The sequence below is a fragment of the Delphinus delphis genome, chromosome 4, assembly GCF_949987515.2.
Source record: "Delphinus delphis chromosome 4, mDelDel1.2, whole genome shotgun sequence".
Taxonomy (NCBI): Eukaryota; Metazoa; Chordata; class Mammalia; order Artiodactyla; family Delphinidae; genus Delphinus; species Delphinus delphis.
The window spans coordinates 10,311,718-10,336,486 of record NC_082686.1 but is presented as its reverse complement, the minus strand read 5'-3'; the positions used below and the strand labels follow the sequence as shown (position 1 = coordinate 10,336,486).

General features: G+C 49.4%; 1 protein-coding gene across 1 annotated transcript in view; it reads right to left on the bottom strand.

Moving 5' to 3' along the window:
- Nucleotides 1-24,769, bottom strand: part of RUNX1 (RUNX family transcription factor 1) — a 244,159-nt gene that overhangs the window by 18,987 nt on the left and 200,403 nt on the right. Inside the window, exon 6 of the mRNA XM_060010336.1 lies at nt 19,848-20,039. Within this exon, the coding sequence (XP_059866319.1) occupies nt 19,848-20,039 (192 nt within the window). The remainder of the gene's footprint in view (nt 1-19,847; nt 20,040-24,769) is intronic.

Here is a 24,769-nt window from a genome sequence, read left to right as displayed (position 1 = left end):
TAAGGAGGGCCCTCACCCCCGACGCTGGAGACAGAAGACGCTGCAATTCGCGGACTCCCATCTTTTCGGTTGGGAGATGGCGGGACCGGCAGTCCTGAGCCCAGTGTCCTGCTTCACTCCTAGAACGTGACACCCTACAGCGCCGCCAGCTCTGGTTCACTTTTTGTAAACATCTTTTTTGGAGTAGTTTACGTCTTAAACGCAAGGCTTCTCCACACATAAAAAGACCCCAAGGAATGGCTCCGTTACGCTTCTCTGTTTTTTGAAAATCGGTAACCACTTGGATATTTGCCGTCGGAGCAGCTGGGAGGAAGAGGCGGAGCTGCCTGGCCGCTCGGTGGCGGGTTCCTGTGCCAGGATCACTGGGTGTCTCTGGCTTGCGAGCTGGGGTGGGGGGAGGGGATCACGATCGGCTTCCTCTGTGCCTCCTGCCCCTCCTGCGGTCTCCCCCCCCCCACCTCCCTGCGAGATCCGCACAAGAGGAATCGGCTCACCTAAGTCTGCAGCCATTTCGCACACCCCGAAGAACTGACCTTGACGTGAACTAATTGGAACGGCGACAGATTAACAGCACAGGTTGCTGAGGTGGAGTTTTGCGGCATCAAGGAGGCCTTTGAAGATAAGAGCCGCGTGTACTTTCATAAGCTCATCCCTGGTGCTCTGAACAAAGAACGCAAACTAATAAAGTCAGATGCGTCTGTGGGCGATCTACACTCACAGGGGAACATCGCCCCAAACTCTGATTCAGAAAGGCAAATGGAAATCTGCCGGAATTCTTTTAAACTCCAACACAGACCTCGGTTTTAAAACTGACACACACACACACACACACACACACACACAACTCTTGGTAATAAGCAGACTTCTGATGATCTGAAGGTCCACAGCTTCATGTACTGACTCAGAGAAAGTAAACGGCATTTCAAATACAACCTTCGTCCTTTAATAGGTGAGGTCACTCTGAGAAAGATGATACTGTGAGCCCAGCAGTGGGAAACCTCCCTCCAGAGAACCGCTTTGATTTACAAGGTCAAGGAAGGCTTTCTCAGAGAAGCAGTAGGTTTTTAGTGACTTGGACTAAAATGGAGACTTTTTAAAAATTAAAAGCTGAGTTTGAGAGAGCAGACAATTAGAAACTCCTGCTCAGCAATAGGGACAACCCCGGAGAACAGGGATCCTGGCGACCTGCAGAAGCCAGGAGTCAGCACTGATTTGCTGATGAGGATAGAGGCCCAAGGGGCTGCCGTTTGTGGCCGACACTGACATCCTGTGTGGACCGACTGAACCCTTGTGAATTTCCCAGATGGGTCTCAACAAGGGCGGTTTCTCCTTCAGGGGACGCTGGACAATGTCTGGAGGTGTTTTTGCTTGTTGCCACTGGGGTAAGGGGATGCTACTGGCATCTCGTGGGTGGAGGCCAGGGGTGGGGTGCTATTAAACATCACCCAGTGCACAGGATGGCCCCCCAACAGCAGGGGATGATCCGGCCACAAATGCCAGTGGTGCCTTAGGGAAACCCAGCCCAGGGTAGGCATGCACAACCCCAGTGTCAAACCATGATGACAAAGCCGGACGCCGTGACTACCAGAGGTGCCCCCAGCCTCAGAGAAATTTAATGCAGCACGTGGCCTGGGCCGAGCACAAGTGAAACTGAGGAGTGTTAAGAGATAAGGGGTGTGGCGGGCACCTTCTGGAGCCCTTCTGGGAACCAGGGGTGGCCATCCGTCTGCCGTCATGCTGCGGCCAGGGCTCTGTCCCCATGGCAGGGTTTGGGACGGCCGCTTTCTCACAGCCTCACGGCCTGGCACCCAGTCTCGGAGCTGGCATGCCGAGCCCCGGGCGAGCCGCAGGTGTAAACGACCGACAAGATCGCTCCTGAGCTGACCGCCGGCTTTGCCACCTGGGAAGGGACAGGCTAGCGCTTGCCTCTCCTGAGCTACCTGGGCATGAGTCACACGTAACCAGATAATGATGCAACTCACTGTCAACATTTCTAAGGTTTCATTCCAACATCTCGTGGAATGATAGAGCAGAAAGCAACCTCGGAGGCTATTCGAGCCAGCCCCACGTCGGAGCAAGCTGAAGTGTGGCGAGGTGAGAGGACTGCCTCTTGTTCCCCACGGCAGGTTAGTGACAGGGCAGGGACGGACCTTCTGGTTGCTCGTAGAGTGCTGCTCTTACTATATGATGATCGAAGCCATTTCCCCCTCGAACCTAGTTACCGTATGCTGACAAAATGAAGAAACTGGTCTACATTTCAAAAAAGAAAAAAAAACGCGCGCGCACGCAGGTAAGTAATCTCCAAGTACAGAGCCGTTTGGAGGCTGGGAGGGGTACCTTTTCCTGCTAACAGACCTGGGATTCTGAGCTTCGTGGGGCTGGCGGGAAGCCCTGACCCCGTTTACGTCTCCTTTCCATCCTGAAACTGAGCCCAAACAACCCCAAATCTCAAATAAAAGTTGATACCTGTTGCTGTGAATTCATGAATAATGCAACTCGAAATTAGGGAGGGAGGGAGGGGACCATTCCCGTGCCCCCCAGCCCCCGGCTGTGTTTTCGGGTGGGGGTCGCAAGAGGTGGGAGGCAGGGTCACACTGCCACCCTGGTTCTGCCTTTTCTTCTAATAGCCTTCAACTGCCAAGTGGCTGCAACCAACATGCCGATTTTAAACCCTTTTATGGAAAGTACCATACCCTCTTCTGCTCACATCACTTAAAATAATGAGTTAGGCGCAGTTGTATTAGTCTGTCTTTCAAGTGGATTAAATTCACGGGCTCGTTCTCCTGCAGTCTCGCAAGCTGTGGCCTGGCTGTCTGAACGTCCAGATTAGACAGACGAGCACATGCCAGACGGCAATGAAACGCAATTACCTAGGCAAACTTTTGAAGGATTTGAGCCCTGGGGCACAGGCTGTTTACGACAGACTAAAAGCACCGTTTGTACTGAGCAAGACCAGTTGCCTCCGTCTTTTCGAGTTCTCGGTCCTGCCTCTGCCACTGGACTCCAGGCAGGATTTCTAGGGGCCTGATAACATCAGGCTTCTGTCCACACCTCAGCACCTCGGTGTCTTTACCGTGTTTTTCAACAAGAAAATGCAAGTACCAACAAAAGCCTATTATAACATCTCCCTTTGTGTTCACTGACTCTCCCCCGTTGGTTTATTTTTTGGTATTGTGTACCACCCCCAAAAAAGGCAGCGAGAAATCATCCTATAGCTAGTTGCTTGGCTCCGTATACGGCGTCTTTGGAAACGAACAACCTTTCCAATAAACAAGAACTTCCTGCCATCCTTGAAAAAAAGAGCAAACCAGCCTCAACAACACGTTCAAAGTACTTTCCCCTCTATTGGAACTGAGGGACCAAGGGAGAGGAGACAAAAGTGGAAGGAAGATTGATAAGGAGGGTAGCAAATGGCTTTTCTGCTGCTGGCCCACATTCCAGCACTTTTTTCAGTTGGAGACCAGCGGGGCCAACACAGATGGGTTGGCGTGGCCCTTCGTCCACCAGCTGAAAACTATCATGTGACCACGAGAAGGGGTCTGGGGGAAGGGGGTTAACTGGATTTCTGTCGTCCTGTTAGGCACAGAGTGAAGCCGTCAAGGTGGTGGCAGGGAAAGGTTTCAGTGTTTGGGGACCCGAGGCCCTGAGGCCGGTCAGTGGGTCAGTTTGGGCAAGAGGCTGTGAGCACGGGTGGGAAGATAAGACGGGCTAGCAAGATAAAGAGTGAACTTGGAAGGATGGATTTGAAAAGTGCTGGAACCCAGAGGAACCTAGGGACGCTTCTGGGGAAGGAGGTGACACAGGGACACCTGAACACGGCGGGGGAGAGGGCAGAACACAGGCACCGGGGAGATGGCAGGGAGGTGGGGGCATGGCCTTAGGAGGAAGCAGTGGACAAACAGCCTAGTCCAACTTTGGGGTTCAAATCTGTAATTAAACACGTGAACCCAGGTTCAGGCGTTTTAATGACAGGCCCCGGGTGAGCTGTGTCAGGAGCTGAATGATGGCAAGGAAGGCAGGAGAGAGTTTGGCTTGCATGGGGCAGGGACAGCAAAAGGGAAAGGGTGGCTCTCTAGTTAACGGAAGCCGTAGAAGGTAACGAACGGGGGCAGAAGATTAAGAAGCGTAGAGACTTCCCAATTTCCTCTTTGTCGCAAAAGTGGAGAGAAAGGCCCCAGGGAGGGGTAGGTGTGCTGTCACCCCGGTAGGCCCAGCTGGGCTCCCTCCCCCAGGCTCCCAGCCAGGCTCTGGGAAGCAGAGAAAGGGCAAATGACGAAAGCAAGAAGCGAAAGTACCGAGGCTTGGTGCTTGCAAATCCTGCAAATCCTGAAAGCAGGGAACATGCTTCCTCAATGACTCCCCCTGAGCCCTTTCCCTGGAGATCCAGGCCAGGGTCGTGAGGTCTGGAGACGTCGGGGAGAGCGTTCCTGCCTGCCTGGAACTTCTAGGAGAACTTGTCATCCTTGGAAAACTGTGATTGCAGATGGGGAGGAGAGGGGCAGGTCGGTGGGGTGCTGTGTTGACCATCTGAGAGTCATCCCTCTGGTGGGTTTTGAGGTTTCGATGATCGCACCGCACAGAGGGAAACCTTAGGTGCTCGCTCCTGGGAGCCCATGATGGTTGGAGAAGCAGCAAACCTTCACCCTATCCAGTAACAATGGACAACGTATAGGGAGGGGAGAAGGCAAAGTGAGAGGTCCCGGGGCTTCCCTGGTGGCACAGTGGTTGAGAGTCTGCCTGCCGATGCAGGGGACACGGGTTCGTGCCCCGGTCCGGGAAGATCCCACATGCCACAGAGCGGCTGGGCTCGTGAGCCATGGCCACTGAACCTGTGCGTCCGGAGCCTGTGCTCCACAACGGGAGAGGCCACAGCAGTGAGAGGCCCACGTACCGCAAAAAAAAAAAAAAAAAAAAAAAAAGTGAGAGGACCCGATAGACGGGTCCAGGAGTAGAGAAGGGGGGTCCGTTTGGTCCTTGGTGGGGACGAAGATGTCCTGAAGGAGATGGGGCAGGATTGGGGAGGTGGAGGGGGTTAGGGGTAGGAGCTTTCTGGGTGGGCCACCGGCATGGACCAAAGCAGGTGGGCAGGGCTGGCCACAGGTGCTCAGAGCCCAGAAGAAAAGGCAGGTAAAAAGACAGCTGCTCACAGCGTCGGGGCCCCAGCTTCCCTTCGGCTCGTCTGCTTGCCTTTCGGTCATTTCAGAGCACGGCGGGCTCAGGGAGGAACATCTCATGACCCAGAGAAGGCAGGGCCTCGGCTGGAGGGGAAGCTAGGAAATCAGTGGCGAAGGTGCTCTTTTATTTCTGGACCAGGCCCCCTGTGGCTATCAGACATGGCAACATCTGCTTCCTCCGCCACGTTCCTCCACAGGTGACGTGCTTAGACAGGATGGGTTTTAGGAGGAGCCTGAGGGGAGGCTGGCCGTGCGATCCCGGCCTCCCTGAAGGCCAAGGTCTCAGCAGTGATGCCACCTCCCACTGCACAGGATCCAAACCCAGGTTCGAGGGGAGCCAGACATCCCCAGATTTTCTGTCACTCATTGCTGTTCACATGCCTCACTCCGCTGCCCCTGAAAAGTTGTCCTTTGGTCCCTCTGGGGACATCGGCTGATACATATATAGGCACCAGTTAAAAGTGATTTATGCTAAGAAAGTGGCCGGGGCACACACCGCCCCTCGGCTAAGTCCTAGGTCTCAGATCTCCCCTGCTGTGTCTCCGAGGCTGAGGTAACGAGACAGCAGTGGGCCTTAGTGCTGACACAGTAGTTTGCAGGTTAGGAGGATGGGGCTGTCTGTTTCTTGTCGGCGAACAAGCCGAACAGAGGGACCACTGGTGCCCAAATGCCTCCCAGCTCAGGTAAGAGCCTTGCTTACTGAGAGGTGTTGGCCACCGGAGCCCCCTAGACACGACAGCTCCACAGGAGAGGAATCACGAGGTGCTCCTGCATGGGCTCCCCACTGGCAGTGCTTGCGGGAAGGGGTGGATTATATAACTCTGGGAAACTCCTTTCTGGGCCGTTCTCCTATGGACCTCCACATCATGCATTCCTATGAAAAGCAAGTCATTTCAGGATGGCTTTGACCAACTAATGAGCACTCAGAGCCGCTGGCCTTGAGGGTTGCCAACCTGGACCCAGAAGAGGTCCTGCCCAGTGGTCGCCTCGAGTCAGGGTCTCGGGAGAACTGGATTTGCAAAGGGTCCGCAGACTTAGTGCTGGTGGCTGGCTCTGTCCTCTCTGTTGACGACAAGGGATGGGGGGGGGGGGTGCTGAATTGGGACAGAACAGTTTGCTGTTTCATCAGTGGATAAGGACAGAGCTAAAGGCGAAGTCCCCTTCTGCTTTTTGCTCCAGTCACTGACACGTCAGCAATGGAAGGGAAAACCAGGAAGAGGAGACCCCATCGATGTGGGAAGAGTTCAAGTGTCAGCCCCATTTGCAGGAGCCGTACACCTAGCCCTAGGCACCCGGCTTCCCACTGCCTCGCTTAACCCGCCCGATGACTGAATTCATTCTCCAGCAGGCCCCGAGCTCCTTGTTTTGCAGTAGGAAATTCTCTTTCGTAAGAGGGCTACTGTTGGTATTGTTTATTTGTGTTTTTAAATTTCCAAAAATAAGGAAAGATTTATAAGATGGGGGGAGGGGAGGAGGGAGGAGAGGGCAAGGGAGGCAGCGACCCCAGCTTGTCCCAGCCCCAGCACGTCCCAGGTTCGCCACGGCTTCTCCTGGGCCCCCAGACCACCCCCCCCCCCTTCCCGTTCTGAATGTGAAAAGTAAGCAGCGTGAGCTGCCTGGGCTGGAGATGCGTCTAACAAGGCCCTCATTGTCTCAGACAGGTGTGAGATTGGACTTGATTCGGGGCCAACACCTCCAGTCCCGGAGCCAGGTCTGTGAGCCGAAAACATGCACCAACCCTCCAGTAATACCACTGCAGCCAGCCACAGTCTCAACAATTTAAGACTTAACACACACAGCATAAATCAGAGGAGGATGGACCAGCCGACCGGCAGGTTCTTGGGTGGATGCCTTCAGACTGTCTGCAGATCAGACCCTGCCTGTTTGGGTTATTTGAGACTTTTTTTTTTTTTTTGGAATATAAAAATGAGAAACTGGGTGGAGCGGCGTGCAGAGGCATACTGGTGTTTGCCCTATCTTGTTCCAACGGCCCCTTTTTCTCCCTAAGTGCTGTTTTGCAGGGACGGCTCGGGAAGCTTCGCTTTGCTCTATCCAAATACTAAGAATGTGTTCAAGCTGGGCAGGACGGGCAGAGGGAAGCCGAGCCCTCCAATACGGGTGCCGTCTGTGTGACCTTCAGCAAGTCACTTAACCTCTCTGGGCTTCCCACTTATCCATCTAAATGAGGTGGCTGGCCATCCCATTCTGGCCTGTCTCTGATTCACTCATCTCCAGTGGTCAGAAGTTCAGAGTCATTGTAAGAACTGCCTAACTCAGAGGAAATCATCACCCTTGGGAGAAAATGTACGACTGCACTGAATGCTCTGTGTCTGAGTGGATCAGTTTCTTGGAGCAAGAAAAGGCCCGTCATTGGTCTCCTCTTATCTGTTCCTTAGGAGTGTGTGATCCTCAAAACCCGGAGCTCCAGGCCTCGGGGCAGTGGTCAGGATGCTCCGAGAGCCCAGCACCGCCCGTGTCTCCTGTCGACCCTGAACTAAGTTTCATTTAGGAGAGGCCGCTATGGAGTCATGGGATCTCGGCCAAAGAAGGGATCCCGGAAGCCACCCGTCAGTGCAGCACCTCAGGGAGAAAGGCATCTGGTCTCCGCTCATGGGATTCCTGCCACCGTCCTGGGTGGCTCTGGCCCGGGCATTCGTGCCCTTGACCCTGAGTTCACCAGCAAGGGCGTGGCCACCGCAGGGATGCTGGGGTCTGGCCAGGTGCCCTGGCTCTCACTGCCCTGCACCGTTCAGGGAGTGAATGACATGGACTTGGCAGCATCCTGACCTGGGACGGGGAGGACTGTCACTCAGCCCCAGGCCCTGACACCCCGCGCCTCGCTCCCGCAGCTGCGGCTGCGGCCCTGGCCCATCTCACCCCACACCTGTTTGCTGGCCTGCTTCTGCCCCACGGCCTAGTTTGCGAGCAGGCTTTCAAGGCCTGGGCCTGGGGGTGGAATCAGCATGGGAGGCGTTTACTTCAGATCACACAGGAGGGTGAAACGTGGTTCAAAGAACTCCTTTTGTAGATGGTTTGTACAAAATGCCTTAGAGGCTGACCTTCCACGTCCTCTGAATGTGTCTGATTCATGCAAGTAAGGGGACAGGGCAGGGGTCACCCCTGGCTGCTGCCCACGTGGGCCCTGTGGACAGGGAGTGTCCTGTCAGCCTCCCTGCTGCCGTCTTCCCCCTCCCCACCCCGGAGTAGGGTTGGGGACGCTTGGCGGGGCTGAGAAGGACAGAGGGTGGCCTTGGGACAGGTGTTCTATCCTTGCCTTTAAAAAAAAAAAATCCCTACCGCTTCAGTATGAAATTCAACGTTGAAAGGATGGAGACACAAGCACGTGATACCCAATCGAAACATGGGGATCCACCATCTCATCGAGAAAGATAGGGAGAGGCAGAGCCGGCGTAAACGTCCTAATGCGCCCTCTGTACTCACAGCAGAGCCCACATTCTGTGCCCCCCCATGCCCCGCCCCAGGCAGAGAGACAGCAAGCCAGTGGGCCAATCACTGATGCTCCCCGGGCCTCAGCGCCTCATGAGTGAAATAAAGGGCTTCTAGAAAGACATTTAAGGTCCCTTTCAACTATAAGAGTTTTCCATTTGCATTTGACCCTGTGGAGAAGTGGGTATGTGCTCTCCTGTTAATTTACCCAAGGAAACTGAACTTGAACAGAGACGACACTAAGACCACCCTGCCCTTGTCTGCCCCAGGGCTATCATCACTCCCGGAAGTAAGGGGACACGGAAGAAGGTCATGATCACAGAGCAGCTGTGTGGCTCATAGGAGAGGACGGAAGTGCACCTCCCTGGTGAGGCACCAACGCCACCAACAAGAGCACGACAATAGCGATAACAGTAAAAAGCATAACACTGACCACTTACTGAGTGTTTAAAGTGCACCGGGCTCTACGTAAATACCTGACGAAAGTATATCTCAATCTCTGTGATGAGTTCGTGAGGCAGTGAGGGTAAATACCGCACGCCAGGCATCCAGTGCTTTGTGCATATGAACTCATTTCATCCTCGCACTCTCCCGTGAGCTGGGTACCGTCATTACCGTGCCTGTTTTACAGATGGGGAACAGCGGTGCAGAGGACTGAAGTAATTCTTGCAAGGTCACCTAATTGGGAAGTGGCCAGCCGGGGATTTGAATTCCCATCATTTATATCCACATAGATCTTAGCGTTAATCCGTGGATCCAGGTTCTGCTCTCCTCATGTACTGCACTCTGGGGGTTCCCATGTTTTTTCTGATTCCCTTATGACGATAAGGTGGGAGGAACAGCTCCATCCCGACTGATGGGGTGGATGGACAGAAGAACTGGCGTTCCGCTTTGACTTCTGCAGACCACTGAGCACTCCCGTGAACGACCAGGGAGAAAGTTTGAAAAATAAGAGAAATTCCTTATAGATTCTCTAAGGCGTCTCCGCCCACGGCCCTCCCCGCAAGGCGTGAAAGTATCAAATGAGGAAATCGGGAAGAGATTCTGGAATAAGAATAACAAGATTTCCTCTCCCTTCCGCCTGAACTGGCCACCCGTAATTTTGCACTCATTCAATTTTAAAGTCATGCCTTGTAATTTGTGGAAAATCATATTAAACAGAGCCACGTCTGGGCAATGGCTTCTCCCATTTAGCAATACGTGGTGGCTCAGAAAGTCCAATCACACAGCAGAAATATTACCACAAAAAGAAAGGGGGGCCTCTTAATCAGGGGGCAGAGTGGGAGGCTCTGGGACATCTCTACTGGCTTCCTGAGAATGTTAGGCGTTAATCCCTGAGAGCCGCGGAATTACAGCCTATTAGAGTTAGGGCCACCTTGTTAATGACTTTCATGATCGGTGAGGGCCTGGGACTCACGGGCCTGCCAGCACCTGAGTGAGCACAGCAGGCAGGACCCTCAGGACCATGCCACGCACCTCGTGGGTGGCTAGTGGTGGGGGTTAAATGAACCAACAATATCAGTCATTCCAGAAACGTGAGCCATAATTATTTTGTTTCTGCCTTTAGTAAACGTGAGAACTAGGCAATGTCCTCGTCATTCTGCGGTGGCCCCGGCTCCAATAACAACCCAGGTATAGACCCGATCACAGACATACGCTGCAGTTTCAAACCTGGGCGGGGGAAAGATCTGCACATTTCAAAAGCTTCTGCATTCATCCCAAAGATCCCAGCCCCGCTGGATGACCAATAGAAGCACGGCTTAAAACTCAGGCAACGATGGTTGTTCCACATAGCAGGCAACTGACAACAAAGTACGGATGAAGATTAACAGACCCTGAGAGGAACAATGCAAATAAACTACTTAATGGGTAGAAATGCCAAGTCGAGCCCTTGAGCTTGTGCTGACTTTTACAGATATTTTAATAACTTTATCGTTATATAATTTGCCATCTGACATGGACAGAGAGATGCACTAATGGAGCATGCATGAGTGGCCGCAACAGTGAGATAACCCCCAGGAGATGTACTAAGACAATCACGTTCTCTTCCTTGTATGACCTACAACTCCAAGAAGCGCAATCACTAGTCGGATTATTCCTTCCTCCCTTTTTACCCCGAGATATTCTTTTGAAACCTCCCAAGCAAGTGTATGTGTGTAGCCCTTCCCAAGATGCATAGCATAAGCTCTCTTGGTCTTGATCTGGCCTTGGGATGATCAGGTTGAGCACATAAAGCTGGAGGGCAAAGAGGACTTCTTCTGCAGCAGGAACCAGCAAGTTACGGATCTGGGAAACTTCACTGCCCCAGATGGGTGAGCTGCTGACACCCAGAGCAGTGCTGACTCACCTGGGCCCCTCAGTTCCTCACACGCCTTCCCTAGGGACGCTCTGCTCTTTCGACACCTGGGTGGTCACCCCCAGATGCCAAGGCAGAAGGACCATAGCACATCCTCCTTCACGCTCCCAGAAGGACCCAGATCTTGTTAGCCAGACTTGATAACATCGACTTGTGGAGGCTCAGATCCAGTGACACTGGGTGGAAGGACCCGTGGTGTGCAGAAATAAGCCCTATTTCAGTCCGTGCTGGCGAGTGTTTTAATGCTCAGGTTTCCCGAGCTGTTAAGTGACCTGAGATGCACAGATCAGAGTCCCCCACTACCTCCTCCACCCTCTTGTTCACGCTTCCTCCAGGTGGGAAAGCAGGGGGTCCCATCTTAAGAAGGAGAATCAACTTTACAAAAGGGACAGTTAACTCTTGCTACTGATTGCAACTGGAGGATGTTTTGACAATCTTGAAATGCTTGGAATGTTCTTATCCCCAAACCTGACCCTTAGGTGGTGTGAAATCACGGTGGGCCCTTGAGCCTGAGTCTGGAGGAAAGCACTGTCTTTTCTGCCCAATGATTCTCTCTCCTACCCATGGCTCATTCGGGGGCTTGGTGCCGTGGTTCTGTTTCCCCTGGAAACATGCTCATTTCTTTTAAACAAGAAATGTTATATTCCATGCCATTTGGGAGAGGCTGAATTAGCTAACACTCCATCTGAAGACTTTCCATAGCTTGATAATCAACAATCAACTGGATAAGAAGTGGTACATTCCTTTTTTCCTCCCCCCTATCAATTGTCAGGAGTGCCCAAAGAAACAGAAAATAAACATGATTGGCCAATGTTTGTTTTTAGGGTGCGTTCTATACTGGCTTTTTTTTTTTAATTATTATTATTTTGTTTTATTTACTGTGGCTGGTAACTGAATCTCTAGTATCAAAACATCAAATGTTCTGCCAGAAGGAGATTATGGAAGAAAAGTCTATGCTAGGAAACTGGGTTTGTCAGTGAAGACTTTATTTACAGGAGTTTTGCAATCCAGATCTTTAATCTCCATAACAATTGAGCTGTTCTAGGGCTTTGAAAGCAATTGTTCAATAATAAGAAGGCTCAGGTAGGGCTCTGTAGAGAATGGGCTTGAGGACAAGGGGAGGTTAAGCTGGGAGGAAGTGAGAGAGTGGCATACAGTACCAAATGTAAAATAGATAGCTAGTGGGAAGCAGCCACGTAGCACAGGGAGATCAGCTCGGTGCTTTGTGACCACCTAGAGGGGTGGGATAGGGAGGGTGGGAGGGAGACGCAAGAGGGAGGAGATATGGGGATATATGTATATGTATAGCTGATTCACTTTGTTATAAAGCAGAAACTAACACACCACTGTAAAGCAATTATACTCCAATAAAGATGTTAAAAAAAAAAAAAGGAAAGCTCACGTAGGGCTAAAGCTTTGCAAATAAAATGTGAAAATATAATACAAATACACACTGAGGTGTCTCTGAACAGTTGATAACCCCCCTGCCTCCCTACATTTTCCCCCTAAAAGTCAGGCTGCAGTGCTCCGAGGGTCAGAGGGAAGTAAGGGAAGATAGACGTAATTACAGTTCCTCAGCATTATTTAAATCATATGTGTTGAATTTTAAAGAGCCCTAAAATAACTGAATTACAGTGGGCCTGCATTTCTGTTCCATGATGTGAGGAAAAATAATGCAAATGAGGAAAACCAGCTCCGTTTGGAGAACTACAACCGACAAGAAAACACAATGGGTCGTTTTCTCACCAGAGCCTTTTTTTTTTCCCCTTATCGGCGTATATTGTTTGCCCCTCTCTTGGTACAAACTTTTGGTAAACTTTGATACTACTTCACGGCCGCAGTCAAAGTTTTGTTTTTAAATATCCAAATGTGAAAGGCTATCTTCGGGTGATTTGTAAATGTGGGATTATGAGATATGCAAAGTGAATCACCAGCCTTTAGCAATGGGTTTCTGGTCAACGGCACCTCGCAATAAAGCCATTTTTAACAAGGCAGCTTGTTCAAAACAACAGTGATATGCTGAGCTCCAGGCGACCACATTCTTGAGTCCCTCCCAACTGGCTGGCTGTGGTCCCCGTGTCATCTTCTGTCCCTATGCTTACTCCCAGCCGCGATGTCGTGAGCTTTTGGGGGCCAGGGCCAGAGGCACCCAAGCCTCCTGCTTTTCACGGCTCCCATGACACAGGGGAGAATCCCTTTTCTCTATCACTGCTGGGCCCTCTGATTCCATCAGCATAGGTGTCTAGAAAATGTTAAGAAATATCTGATCTCATGTAGAAAAAAAACATACATTCTCGTGGCTGGAAAATAAAAGTACCATGATACTGAGTTCCAGTAAATGATGGCCTGAAGTGAGAGTAGCTGGAAGATGTGCTTGATTATGCGTGGCATAAGACACTTGAGTTCACAGTTACCTGCCCATCATATCTGTTCTGGGGGAGTGGACAAGGGAAAGTGATCTCTGGACTCACCTGATGCCCTGTATCCGTTCCACCTTGGTGTAATGGGTAGAATGGTGGCCCTGCAAAGGTATGTCCATGCTCCGACCCACGGAACTGTGAACGTGACCTGATTTGGAAAAAGGGTCTTTGCGGATGTAATTAAGTGAAGGATCTCGAGATGAGATCATCTGGGTTATCTAGAGGGCGCCTAATTCCAATCACAAGTGTCTTTAGAGAAGGAGCGGGAGGTGACACAGAGAAAGAGTCCATGTGAAGATGGAGGCGAAGATTGGAGTGATGCGGCCACAAGCCAAGGGACACTAGGAGCCCCCAGAGGTTGCAAGAGACAAGAAAGGATCCTTCCCTGGGAACTTCAAAGGGAGTAGGGCACCTTGATTTTGGATCCCGGCCTCCAGAACTGGAAGAGAATAAATGTCTGTTGTTTTAGGCCACCGAGTTTGTGGCAACTTGTTACAGCAATCACAGGAAACTAATAGACATGGTGTGGTGCTGCTGATGATAAAAGCCCACAGTTACTAAGTGTTACCCATGGGCTGGCTCTCATGCCCACTGCTTCACCTTTCACAGTGGTTCTAGGATCTCCAAGTACAATTATTACTCCCATTCTGCAGATAGGGAAAGTGAGGCTTTAAGAGGTTAAGTAACTTGCCAAAAGTCCTACGGTAGTACGTGGTGGAGGCCAGTTTTGGGCCAAGGTGGCCTGCCTGTTGAGCCCTCATTCTTAGCCACCAGACTCTGCTATCTTTCTTGGACGAGAGATTTTCAGCTTAACCTTCCTGCTGTTGTACCACTGATGACAGATAAGTGCTCCAACCACAGCTTTGTTAAACACTTATTCTTTTGAACAAAACCTTTGTGCATTTGTGAGTGTGCGTGTGTCTATTATCATTAGGTGTTGATAATAATAACTGAGTGTGTGCTGGCCCACAGATCACAAGAAGAAGGGAACATTTCAGAAGGTATCAAATCCATGGAAGGAATATTTTATCATTAGGATCAAACCCTAAAATGAACCCTTCATTCCTCTAATTAGAAAAGATGTCCACAGGCATTAACAACATGCTCTGGAAAGCATGGTCTGATCACCTTGAGTGACATCCATGAAAACACTTGGTCTGAAAACGCGGTCCCACTAAAATGTGGTTTATGATTACTAGGGTGCTGACAGCTCACGAGGTTGGCGGCTCCTTTGAAGGGCTGGTTTATTAAGTACTTAGCTGAGGGGTGCTTGTAAAGACATCACAGGCATCAGAGCAGTGCTGTTCAAGGGAGTTCTGTGTTGGTGACCGTTCCGTCCATAAATAGAGCACGGAGGAAACGTAAGGCTGGTCACCACTCTGAGCACCGCTCCGTAAGTCACTCCAGGCAGCGGATGGGAAGCAAGGGCAGCTGACACGCTGCAGCCACATCAGACTCAACAAAGGCCACAGGCGGATTAGGAAGCCAAGGCCCGAGGGCCTTTTTTAAAGGAAAAAAATGAAGACTTAGCTTTCTCCCCATCCTTCATCCCCATTTTTTAAATGCCTACGATGCAATTGATTAGCAGGGGCTTTTCAAGCCTTCCTTAAACTTTGTTTATGTGGCATCAGCCCAGAAGACGGAAAACAGTAACTGAGTTCTCAGTTCCTCTAGTTCTAGTAACTTGGAACCTCTCGGCCTGCTGGTGACGAAGAAGGGGGATGCGGCTGCAGCGCCCACCAACCCGCTTACACCCCACGCGAAAGCTCTTCATTTTGAGTTCATTCCACTGTTTTTCCTCTCTTCCCTGCCCCCCTTCCTTCTTACATTTATTTATTTTTATTTATTCATGGGAACACCCGATTCAGGCTTGTTTTCCGCGTAAGATTCTGGTGTTGTAGACCTTGAAAGGCTCTCAAACTCTACTATACCTAGATAAGAGTTATTTTTAGATCACTCCCTTTTCATGTTCACAGCATGTCTTGTAAGCTGATTCCTAGCACCCTGAATATTTTGCTTTGTGTAACCATGACCATTTGTAGATTTTACGCAGAAGAACGTCCGGTGTTTGACTGAGGGTAGCCTCTACCTCCAAGGTATTCCAACAGCTCCCGCCCCTGCTCTCCCACCCACTTTGTTTTTGAGCTTCCAGAATTGCTAGAAGAGAGAGGAAGGAGAGAGAGAGACAGAGAAAGAGGAAAGGGGAGGGAAGAGACGTTGTGCATTTTGATATTTTACCCCTGAGGCTGGAAAGGGCATTTATCTCTCCTCCTACAGAAAAGTGAAAAGGTTCTTTTTTTGTTTTTTGTTTTCTTTCGTCAATCCAGCTGATAAAGATTGACATAAGTAACCTGGTACAGCTGAGATTCAGTATCTCAAAAAGCTACACAGACAACAGGCACCAGAAAATGGTGTATCCAAAGTAACTTTAACTTGTAGGGTAACTCACTAGCAAAACAAAATCATTTGGAATACTAAAATTCAGGAGGTGATTTAAGAGGTCAAGGCCCCTCTGGACATACAGAAGTCTTAGAGCAAGGCACCCACACTCCTGCAGGCTGATCAGATGTTGCCGGAGTCTGGAGGTTAAGAAGGCCTCGGTCCCAATGGACCCCACAAGCGAGACTCTTTCATGCAAGAAAGCCAGGCAGTTACCCCAATAAAGTAAACAGAGTGGCTGGGAAGCTCTCTCGCTGCCCCCGCATCCTTCCTTCACTCATGCTTAGAGAGTCATTATTCTGCGTTCAGTTTTCTTTTCTCCCCATCTTTAAAAACAAATGTACACATCTCCAAAGGAGGGAATTTATTCAGATGCCCACCACAGAGTCCAGCCCTAAAGTTATTATTATCAACACCTAATGATAATAGAACACAGTCTTTACAGGCCTGCCGGGTGAGTGACCAGCCCAGCACTGCTCCTGTCTCCCCTTTGGTGATTGGGATTTTACTTGACACTGGTCAGCCCTGTGTCTAATTGATCCTTGATCCAAGAGTGAGAGCCGGGGAGAAACTGCCACCCACCGGGACTGGCTTTGGAGCCAGAAAGGTCTGCGTCTGAGTCCAAGTCCTTCACTTCCAACCTTGGAGATCTGGGCAGTTGTTAACCTCTGAGGTTCAGTTTCTCTGTCTATGAACCACACCACAGGATTGTAGGTATAACACAATGTACACAAAAGGTCTGACTTGTTTCAAAATATGTCATAACTGTTCCAATTAAAGAGTTAAACCTCGTGTCTCGATGTTGATGGCAACACACACAAGAACAAAACTCGGCCTCTTAGTTTCTCTGGTTTTGACGGTTTTCTGCACCAGTAGATTTCACCCCGTCTCCATTTTCCCAGAAAGGAGGGACTTATGTAGCTTAAATGTGGTTCATCATTTTTGGTAAATCAGGAGTCAGAGTCTTAAAATGACGTGCTTGGGTTGCCTGAAGCCATCTCTAGGGGGTAGGTGTGGCCGCATCGGCAGCAGTGCCCTGTGGGTCTAGATTCTGCCCTGGTCCATCTTGGAAAAGGACATGTGTCAGTTTTCTTTCCCGTGACTGTAAAAGAATTCTAAAACTCGGCTGTAGAAGTTCATGATGATGTCCTGACTTACTTAAACGCGTAGCCACGACAAAATGGCTTTCTGGTTCAATTTTAAAGACCTGGTAAAGTAGGAAGTTGAAATTAACCTCAGCCCTTTTATAGCTGAAACCTCAACAAATAAACAGTGGTTTGGTGGCATGGCAACCTGGCCCCCTTTCCCATCTGCACCCTGCTTCAGATCATTTGAGATGTCTATTTTGGGTGATTCTCAAGCACATCTCCTTCTAGATACATAGAGGCATTATTCTATATCTGTGATTTCGTACTGAAGGAGTTAAAGGGCCAGGCATGACCCTCTGATGAAATCCTAGCAAGACAGGGTGTAGCAGCCTATCAGCTCGTGATCTCTCCGAGCCCGTAACTGTCGACAACTCTGCCGGGCTGAATACATCCACACATTGGTACGGCACTGCTGTAAAACTGCTCTGACTACTTTGGGGAGGTTTTGCTTCCAACTACTGCTGCCATTTCAAAGCGAGCCATAAACACATGCTGAATTTTTATATAAAGCATCTTCTTAAATATAATACAGAAGCTCTAGCGCTAAGCTGGGAAAATAACCATTTTCCTGTCCATCAAGAACAAAATGAAGGTTCTGGCTGAAAGAGACTTTACTGTTATCCTTGTTAACTTTCTAACTTCAGGGAGAAAAAACTCCCAAGGGTCTACTCAAAACAGGACGAAGGTAAAAAAGCATTTTCTTATGGAAAAAAGAAAGAAAGAATAAGGAAAAGTAGATTTACATGAAAATCTCCCAGATACTTATTTTTTAAAAGTTGTTCCTACAATTTTACAAGTGACACCCTGAACGGCAAATCATGTTTTGGAAGGAAAGAACGTCAGCGATGTAGTTAACACATTCTCTCGAGTAGCAGCTAAGCCTCCAAGGCACTCTAAAAGCAAGTTATTATTACTTAGATGTTGCAGAAGTACAAAGTTTTTAAAAGGAACAAGAAACGGGGTTAAACCTGATACTCTGCTAAGCGTACAGTATTCCAAAGAGCTGAGGAATGCCCGTCCGTGGCAGTGCCTCCGCCTGAGAGATGCTGGCTGCTGAGGACAAGAATTCAACACCCCACCCTGCCATTTTCTTCTTGGTAAAGAGAGTGTATCTGACCAGGAGGGAAATCAGATCTGATTCACTCTTCACCAAAACTGAAACCAAGCCGAATTCACGGTGACGATTTCCACTTGCCCCCATGTGGTTACATTTTCCATTGCCTTTCAAAATGCTTACTATTTTTAGTTCCAATAGCAGTAGAAAAAGGCAAATCCCTTTATCAACCTAGTAGTAGAAATGGTCAGTTATGTCATGAGAGAATAAGAGAACAGAAGTCTCCTCTTAGATGTTACAGATGGAATCCTGAAGATGACATAAATGAATGTAAATGGCCCTAAACACAAGATCCAGCCATCCCCTGGAGAATTTTATTCTATTTAGAAGAAAAGTGGCATTTTCCCCTCAAGCCCATCTCTCTCACTTAATGTGCCGTTTCATCTAATTTCTCATACACACTTGCATTTTGGAATTAAAAAAAAATCTATATGCATATTTTGAATAAGTATGCAATGATTGAGCACCAGGACACCAATGGTTTCATGGGACCTCTTCTTAAATACACCTAAGATGAAACTGTAGATAAGAGGCAGCCCCCCAAAATCAAGCTGAGGTTTCTGTGGTCCACAAAAGGGCGACTCTACAGAGAGGCCACTTAACAGCTGTCTGCATAGTATCTTATGGGAGGAGTTCTCTGGGAATTTCCCCCGCAAATAAAAATAACTTCCCCCAGAATCATGACTGTGAGAGTGAATGGCATGGACCATCGGGCTCTGAGAAAGAGGGTGGGTGTGCCTTTAAGAGCCCCACATGTGCTAATCCCAAAAGAAACCCACGGGCTGGAAACCCTAAAGGACTTAGGATGCTTGCACATCTCACAATACAACTCAAACAGAGAAAACACCCGGGAAAGCTAATTTCTGCTGTCCCAGAAGGGCAAGGAGCATTCCCCTTGCTGGCCACCTGCCCTTTCCCCCAGATGTGTTGCTTATCTCTTCCTTTGAGTTAAACAAGCCTGACCCTTTGAGAAAGGAATCTTACTGTGACCCTACCATACACAGCTGTGTCCTGCACAGCACCGAGAAAACGACTGCCTTTCGGAAATTTGACATGGTATCACAGAGCAAATAATCATTGACGTCAGTGCTTTCTACAGTGTAAATGAACTCTGTGTATTATCTAATTTGGCACAGTGGGTTTTATGCAATTACTGTATTTTACAGTGTTTTTGCAATTGCCAGCTAACCCCACGGTGGGAGGGGGGATAACCCGCCTTCTTTATTGATTGCAGGCTTACGAATTGCAATGAATACCCTTGATGGGGTGGCGTCCAGACACTCTTCCTATTTCTTTACATTTGCCAAAGAACGTATAGTAAATACAAACCGCTCAAGTAATCAGTAAGAACTTGAAACATCCTGACCTTCACCTGGCCTGATGTATGTGTATGTGTGTATGTGTGTGTGTGTGTGTGTGTGTGTGTGTCTTCAAGCTGAGGAGGTAAGAAAATAACCTAGCCAAAGCTAAGCTTAAAAAATTTGAGATCTGATCTACACAGCGATACATATCTGTCCATAACCTCTCTATACCCTCTGTAGCAGTGCCTTTCAATCTGGGGATCTTGTTACCACGCAGATCAGACTCAGTGGGTCTGGGGCAGGCCGAAGACTCTGCTGTTAACAAGTTGCCAGGCTGCTGGTCCGGGGACCAGCCGTTTCTGAGTGCGGACGAGGAGCCACAACCGGCCTGGGTGGGTTCCGCCCAAGGGTGAGGCGGGAAGCGGGCTCTGTCCGTCCGGGTACTTACCCTGCATCTGACTCTGAGGCTGAGGGTTAAAGGCAGTGGAGTGGTTCAAGGAGGCCCGAGGGTTGGGTGTAGGGGCCGGATGGTGTGGGCTGACCCTCATGGCCGTGCGCCGCAGCTGCTCCAGTTCACTGAGCCGCTCGGAAAAGGACAAGCTCCCGGGCTTGGTCTGATCATCTAGTTTCTGACGATGTCCTATTGCGGGGAGGGGGTGGGGAGGGGAGAGGGAGGCAAGAGATCAGAAAAGGTACCGTGGATTTGCTAAAACTCGGGCTTTTCTCGTCTTTCCCCTCCCTCTCCCCTCACCCCCAGCGTGGATCTGCTGGAGATCTGCACAGTTAGCTGCTCCCGGGGTCAGGGTGGGGGGGGGATTCGGGGCCGCTGTCCCCACGGCAGACTGGGGCCCCTTCTGTCACACTGGCCGATGGGCGCTCCGCCCAGACTGGGCCCCGGCACCCACCCCAACCCTCTGTGCCTGTCTCCACTGGGCGGGATGCGGTGGGCACGCGGGGCTTGGTGGCGGTGGCGGCACGGAGAGAAGGGGCATTCGCTGTTGGCACTTGGCCAGGAAAGGAGCCCTGCCAGTGGCGTCGGAACAGCTGCCCCAGCTGCACACCCAACCCCGGGCAGGTTTCAGAGGCAGCAATGTGGGCCCTGGAGCTTAGAGGCGCGCCCCTTCTAACAGGAAGCGAGGTGTGGCTGCAAGCCCACAGCCCTGGGAGGTCAGATTTCCTGTTAAGTGCACGGCACGGGTGGCCCCTCTCCTCTGCTAGCAAGCTTTGCATGAGCATCCTTTCTTCCCTGAAGCCGACTTCCCCAGCTTCGGCCTTGTCCAGTCCAAGACTCCCAGCAGGCCGGGCCCACTGGAGCCCAAAGGGAGCCGCCAGCAGGTTGGCCGGGCTTCCCCAGGGGGCTCAGGGATCCGGGGTGGGGAGTCGGGCCCCTCAGCATCTGTAGACACAGCAAGTATCCTCGCCTCGCTCCTGGTCTAAATTGCTATCACCGGGCTGCAGCGGGCAGAGGCCATTCACTCAAGAAGGGCCAGGGGGGTTGGGCCTCAATCCTTCATCAAAATGTCTTTACACCAGAGACTCAGGCTTGTCGAGCAGGGCTGAGGCTCCCAGGTACTGATGTAGCCACGGGGGGCGGGGGGGTGGGGTGGTGGCGGTGGATTCATTCCTCTTTCAGAGAGGCTGCCCTCCTCCTCCTTACGTTGAACCAGGATGGTTCGAAGAGTCACTGACCAACTTCACAAAACCCTCGCCGGACTGTCAAGTGGCCTCAAACCAAGATTGGAGAAGCAGCCTCCTTGCTGCCACGCTCAAGTGCCCTTTCGCACACCCGACCCAGTCCTCAGTGAGGAAGAAGGTCCCTTGATTCCATGCCCCCCAGCCCGGCGTGGGAGTCGGGGTGGGAGACGTATATTTTAGCCCAGCTCCCGCTGCTACGATTATAAAATTAAAATTTATAACTTGTATTATGGTTCCAAATCTCCGTGGTTTGCCGTTTCTTCCTGCTGCCAGGCCCCATGGCACAGTTGACACTGTCTCAAATTCCAGACCAGAAAAAGGACGCACTATATTGCAGTGATTTTATCATGAACAAGACCTGTTTTGGCTCCGAGATGAGGAAAAATACTTAAGCATAATATTTGTGTAGTTCAAATGCAACGCTCCCTCTTTTCATGTGTCACCAAGGCAAATCTGGACTCTGATTCAGCCCCACAGCCCACAGTACTCGGTCTGAACACAAGGCAGCCTGAGTCACGCGGGCCCAGCACACATGTGAGAGGTCTCTTACCCGCTGAGTATTTTAAGCACCGGCCTTGTGGGCGAAAGGCCATGGGGCCAGGTCCCGGAACAACCCCTGTCGTCCCTTTCCCTCAGAAGTACGAAAACATCTTTTTCTAGAACATTCTATTTCGGTCCACCATGGACTCATCTGTGGTCCCTGGATGGAGCTTCCCTTGACTCCTCCTTCCTCTTATCTCTGTGATACATTCTCGGCTTCCCGATGGTCAGACTGAAAAATCTGAAGTTTTCTCGTAGAAGAGCAAACAATGCCAACTCAAAAGCCATCCCAGGCGTAGTAATTCAGCCCTTTAAATGCCTACCATGACCTGGTGTTAGGGGTCAAGCAGGGAAGAAGGCAGGACAAATGATTCTGGAAAGTTCTACCTCCTCAGAAAGAATGCCGGTTGGCAAAGCTTTGGAGTCTCGGGCCAGCCTTTGAAGAGAGGCCTTCCATTGTGTCTGCCTCAGTCACCAATCTTGAGTGCCATCACACATCACCAAGAAACCAAACGGGAATAAGTCATTGCAGGTGACAGCCACTACTGCGGCCAGGAGCAACGTGAGATTACTTTTTCTTTATGAGACCCCTCTCATTGCCCTATGCTCAAAAAAAAAAAAATAAAAGAAAGCTTTCAACACGTGAGCAACTTCTGCACCAGCTGACACCTGCCAAAGCCGTAGTCATTTACAGAGATTAACTGATGACTGTCTGCTCCACTAGGAATGTTCGGGCATAGCTCTCAGAGAAAACAATTCTTCACTCTAAGCTATTTCTTAAGCCCTGAGAGTTGCAGGGCTGAGTTTAATGCTGGAGGAGGGGATGAGAGTTCATCTCACACCCTCCCCGTGCTGTGATCCACAGAGTAAGTAAGAGCGTTACTGCCCTCCCAAGGAACCCTGAGCCCCTCCCTCACTACTAGTGCTAGAGAGCTGTGACACCAAGGCACGGGGGAAATAAAAAGCATTATCATATTAAAGGTGTGGTTCTGATGTGTTTATAAGCTAGATCAAAGGAAGACCTCATTCCTCTTTTCTGAAACCATCAGATTTCGTGCGCCAAAGAGCAATGTTTTGCGTGAAACGTAGAAGCTTCTGATATAAACTTTCAAGCTGGGGGAAATGAATGCGTTACGTCTCCAGTTTCCTGTATCTGTGTGCGATTAGCCCCCTGAATTTTAAATACAGGAGTATGGAAAATGTCCACGATCAAATTCACTTTTCTTCTTTCTTACTGACTACTGGGCCTCAGAGGGCAATAGGGAATTCAACCCCGGTGGTAGAATTACGCAATGAAGCCTCAAACACGTGCATGCTGGCAGCCTGGCTTTTTGAACACGTTGGAAGTCAGCTGTGTGTGTCTACGTGGTGGTCCTGAAAATAGTGGCTACCTCAAGATTTCATACTGGGACATCTTACTGAATCTTTAGCAGAGTTGAAAGAGACCCTAAACTACGTTTCTCTATTACTATTTTCACATTTTCCAAAAAGTACTTGATTAGAATTTTATATATATGCAAAACTATACGAAGCCAAAAGAACAAAAAAAGAATAAAAACAAACTAATCCCATCTGCTCAATTTTACGTCTTCATTCCAAAGACATATGTCCTGCCGTCTTCTGGAATGGGTGCCCAAGGGGTATCCCTAAATGTTAGGATATTTGTGATGGATAATGAGACCAGCTTTCAGTTTTCTGCTATAAGAACTGTAGGCTGAGTAGGTATACGCATATTTCACTGACAAATGAAGTGCTTTTTCAAAGAAACATTGCTGATCTGTGGCTGTAAGTAACTGCAATACAACACAGATCATCCTTGAATTACAATTGGGTAATGTCCCAATAAATCCATCCTCAACTGAAAATACCATAGGCTGAAAATACATTTAAAATACTTAACCCACCGAACAAATTAGCTTAACCTAGCCTACCTTAAACGTTCTCAGCACGTTTACATTAGCCTACAGTTGGGCAAAATCATCTAACACAAAGCCCATTTTGTAATCAAGTGTTGACCGTCTCAAGTCATTTATTGAATACTGTACTGAAAGTGAAAAACAGAATTGTCATCTGAGCACAGAATGGTTAAGTGTATCAGTTGTTGATCCTTGAGATGGCATGGTTGATCACACAAGCATCACACCACACATCAACGGCCCGGGAAAAGAGCAAAGTTCACAATTTGAAGTGTGGTTTCTACCGAATATGTGTCGCTTTCACACCATCATAAAGTCGATAAATTGTAAGTAGAACCATCCTAAGTCAGGGACTATCTGTATATGATTTTCTATGAAAGAAAACAGATGAGGCTAAGTTGTTACCTTTTCTTGGCAAGTTCTGGGTAGAGAGAATCATTTCCTGACAATCAAAGTGCTTGTCCATGTTTCTGATATGAGTTTAGTAGTTTTCTTGAAAGATTCTCCGCAGAAATATTAGAAAAGGCATATACTCAAAGCAGTGTCATGATGAGCAGTTGAAAAAAATTGATGCAAAATGATGAGACCAAAAGGATATCTGTCTATATGTGTGTGTATATAGATCTCTATCTCCTTCCTTCCATCCATCTGTCTCACTGTGATTCTTCCAAAAGGATATAGGTTTTTCTTTTCTTTTTTTTTTTAACATCTTCATTGGGGTACAATTGCTTTACAATGGGATATAGGTTTTTCAAAAGATGTTTGCCAATCAATCTGATACTAACGACATATATCCGGGTGTAAGAACATTGACATTTCCTTCTTTAATTTGCTATTCTTTATGACTAGGGAAAAGAAACCAACACGTGTAGAGAACAGCTCATTTTTCCTGGTTTAACACTCTACCCAGGGTGAGAGTGCTCTGGGGTCATCAAAGTCATTAGGAATTTAAAGCACTGGTACTGAACATGGATGTGATCCTTCCTCAAAGTACCTTGCAGGCGGTGAAATAAAGCTTCCTAGGACTTCCCTGGTGGCACAGTGGTTAAGAATCTGCCTGCCAATGCAGGGGACACGGGTTCGAGCCCTGGTCCGGGAAGATCCCACATGCTGCGGAGCAACTAAGCCCGTGTGAGGCAACTACTGAGCCTGTGCTCTACAGCCCGCGAGCCACAACTACTGAGCCCACGTGCCACAAGTAGTTAAGCCCACGCGCCTA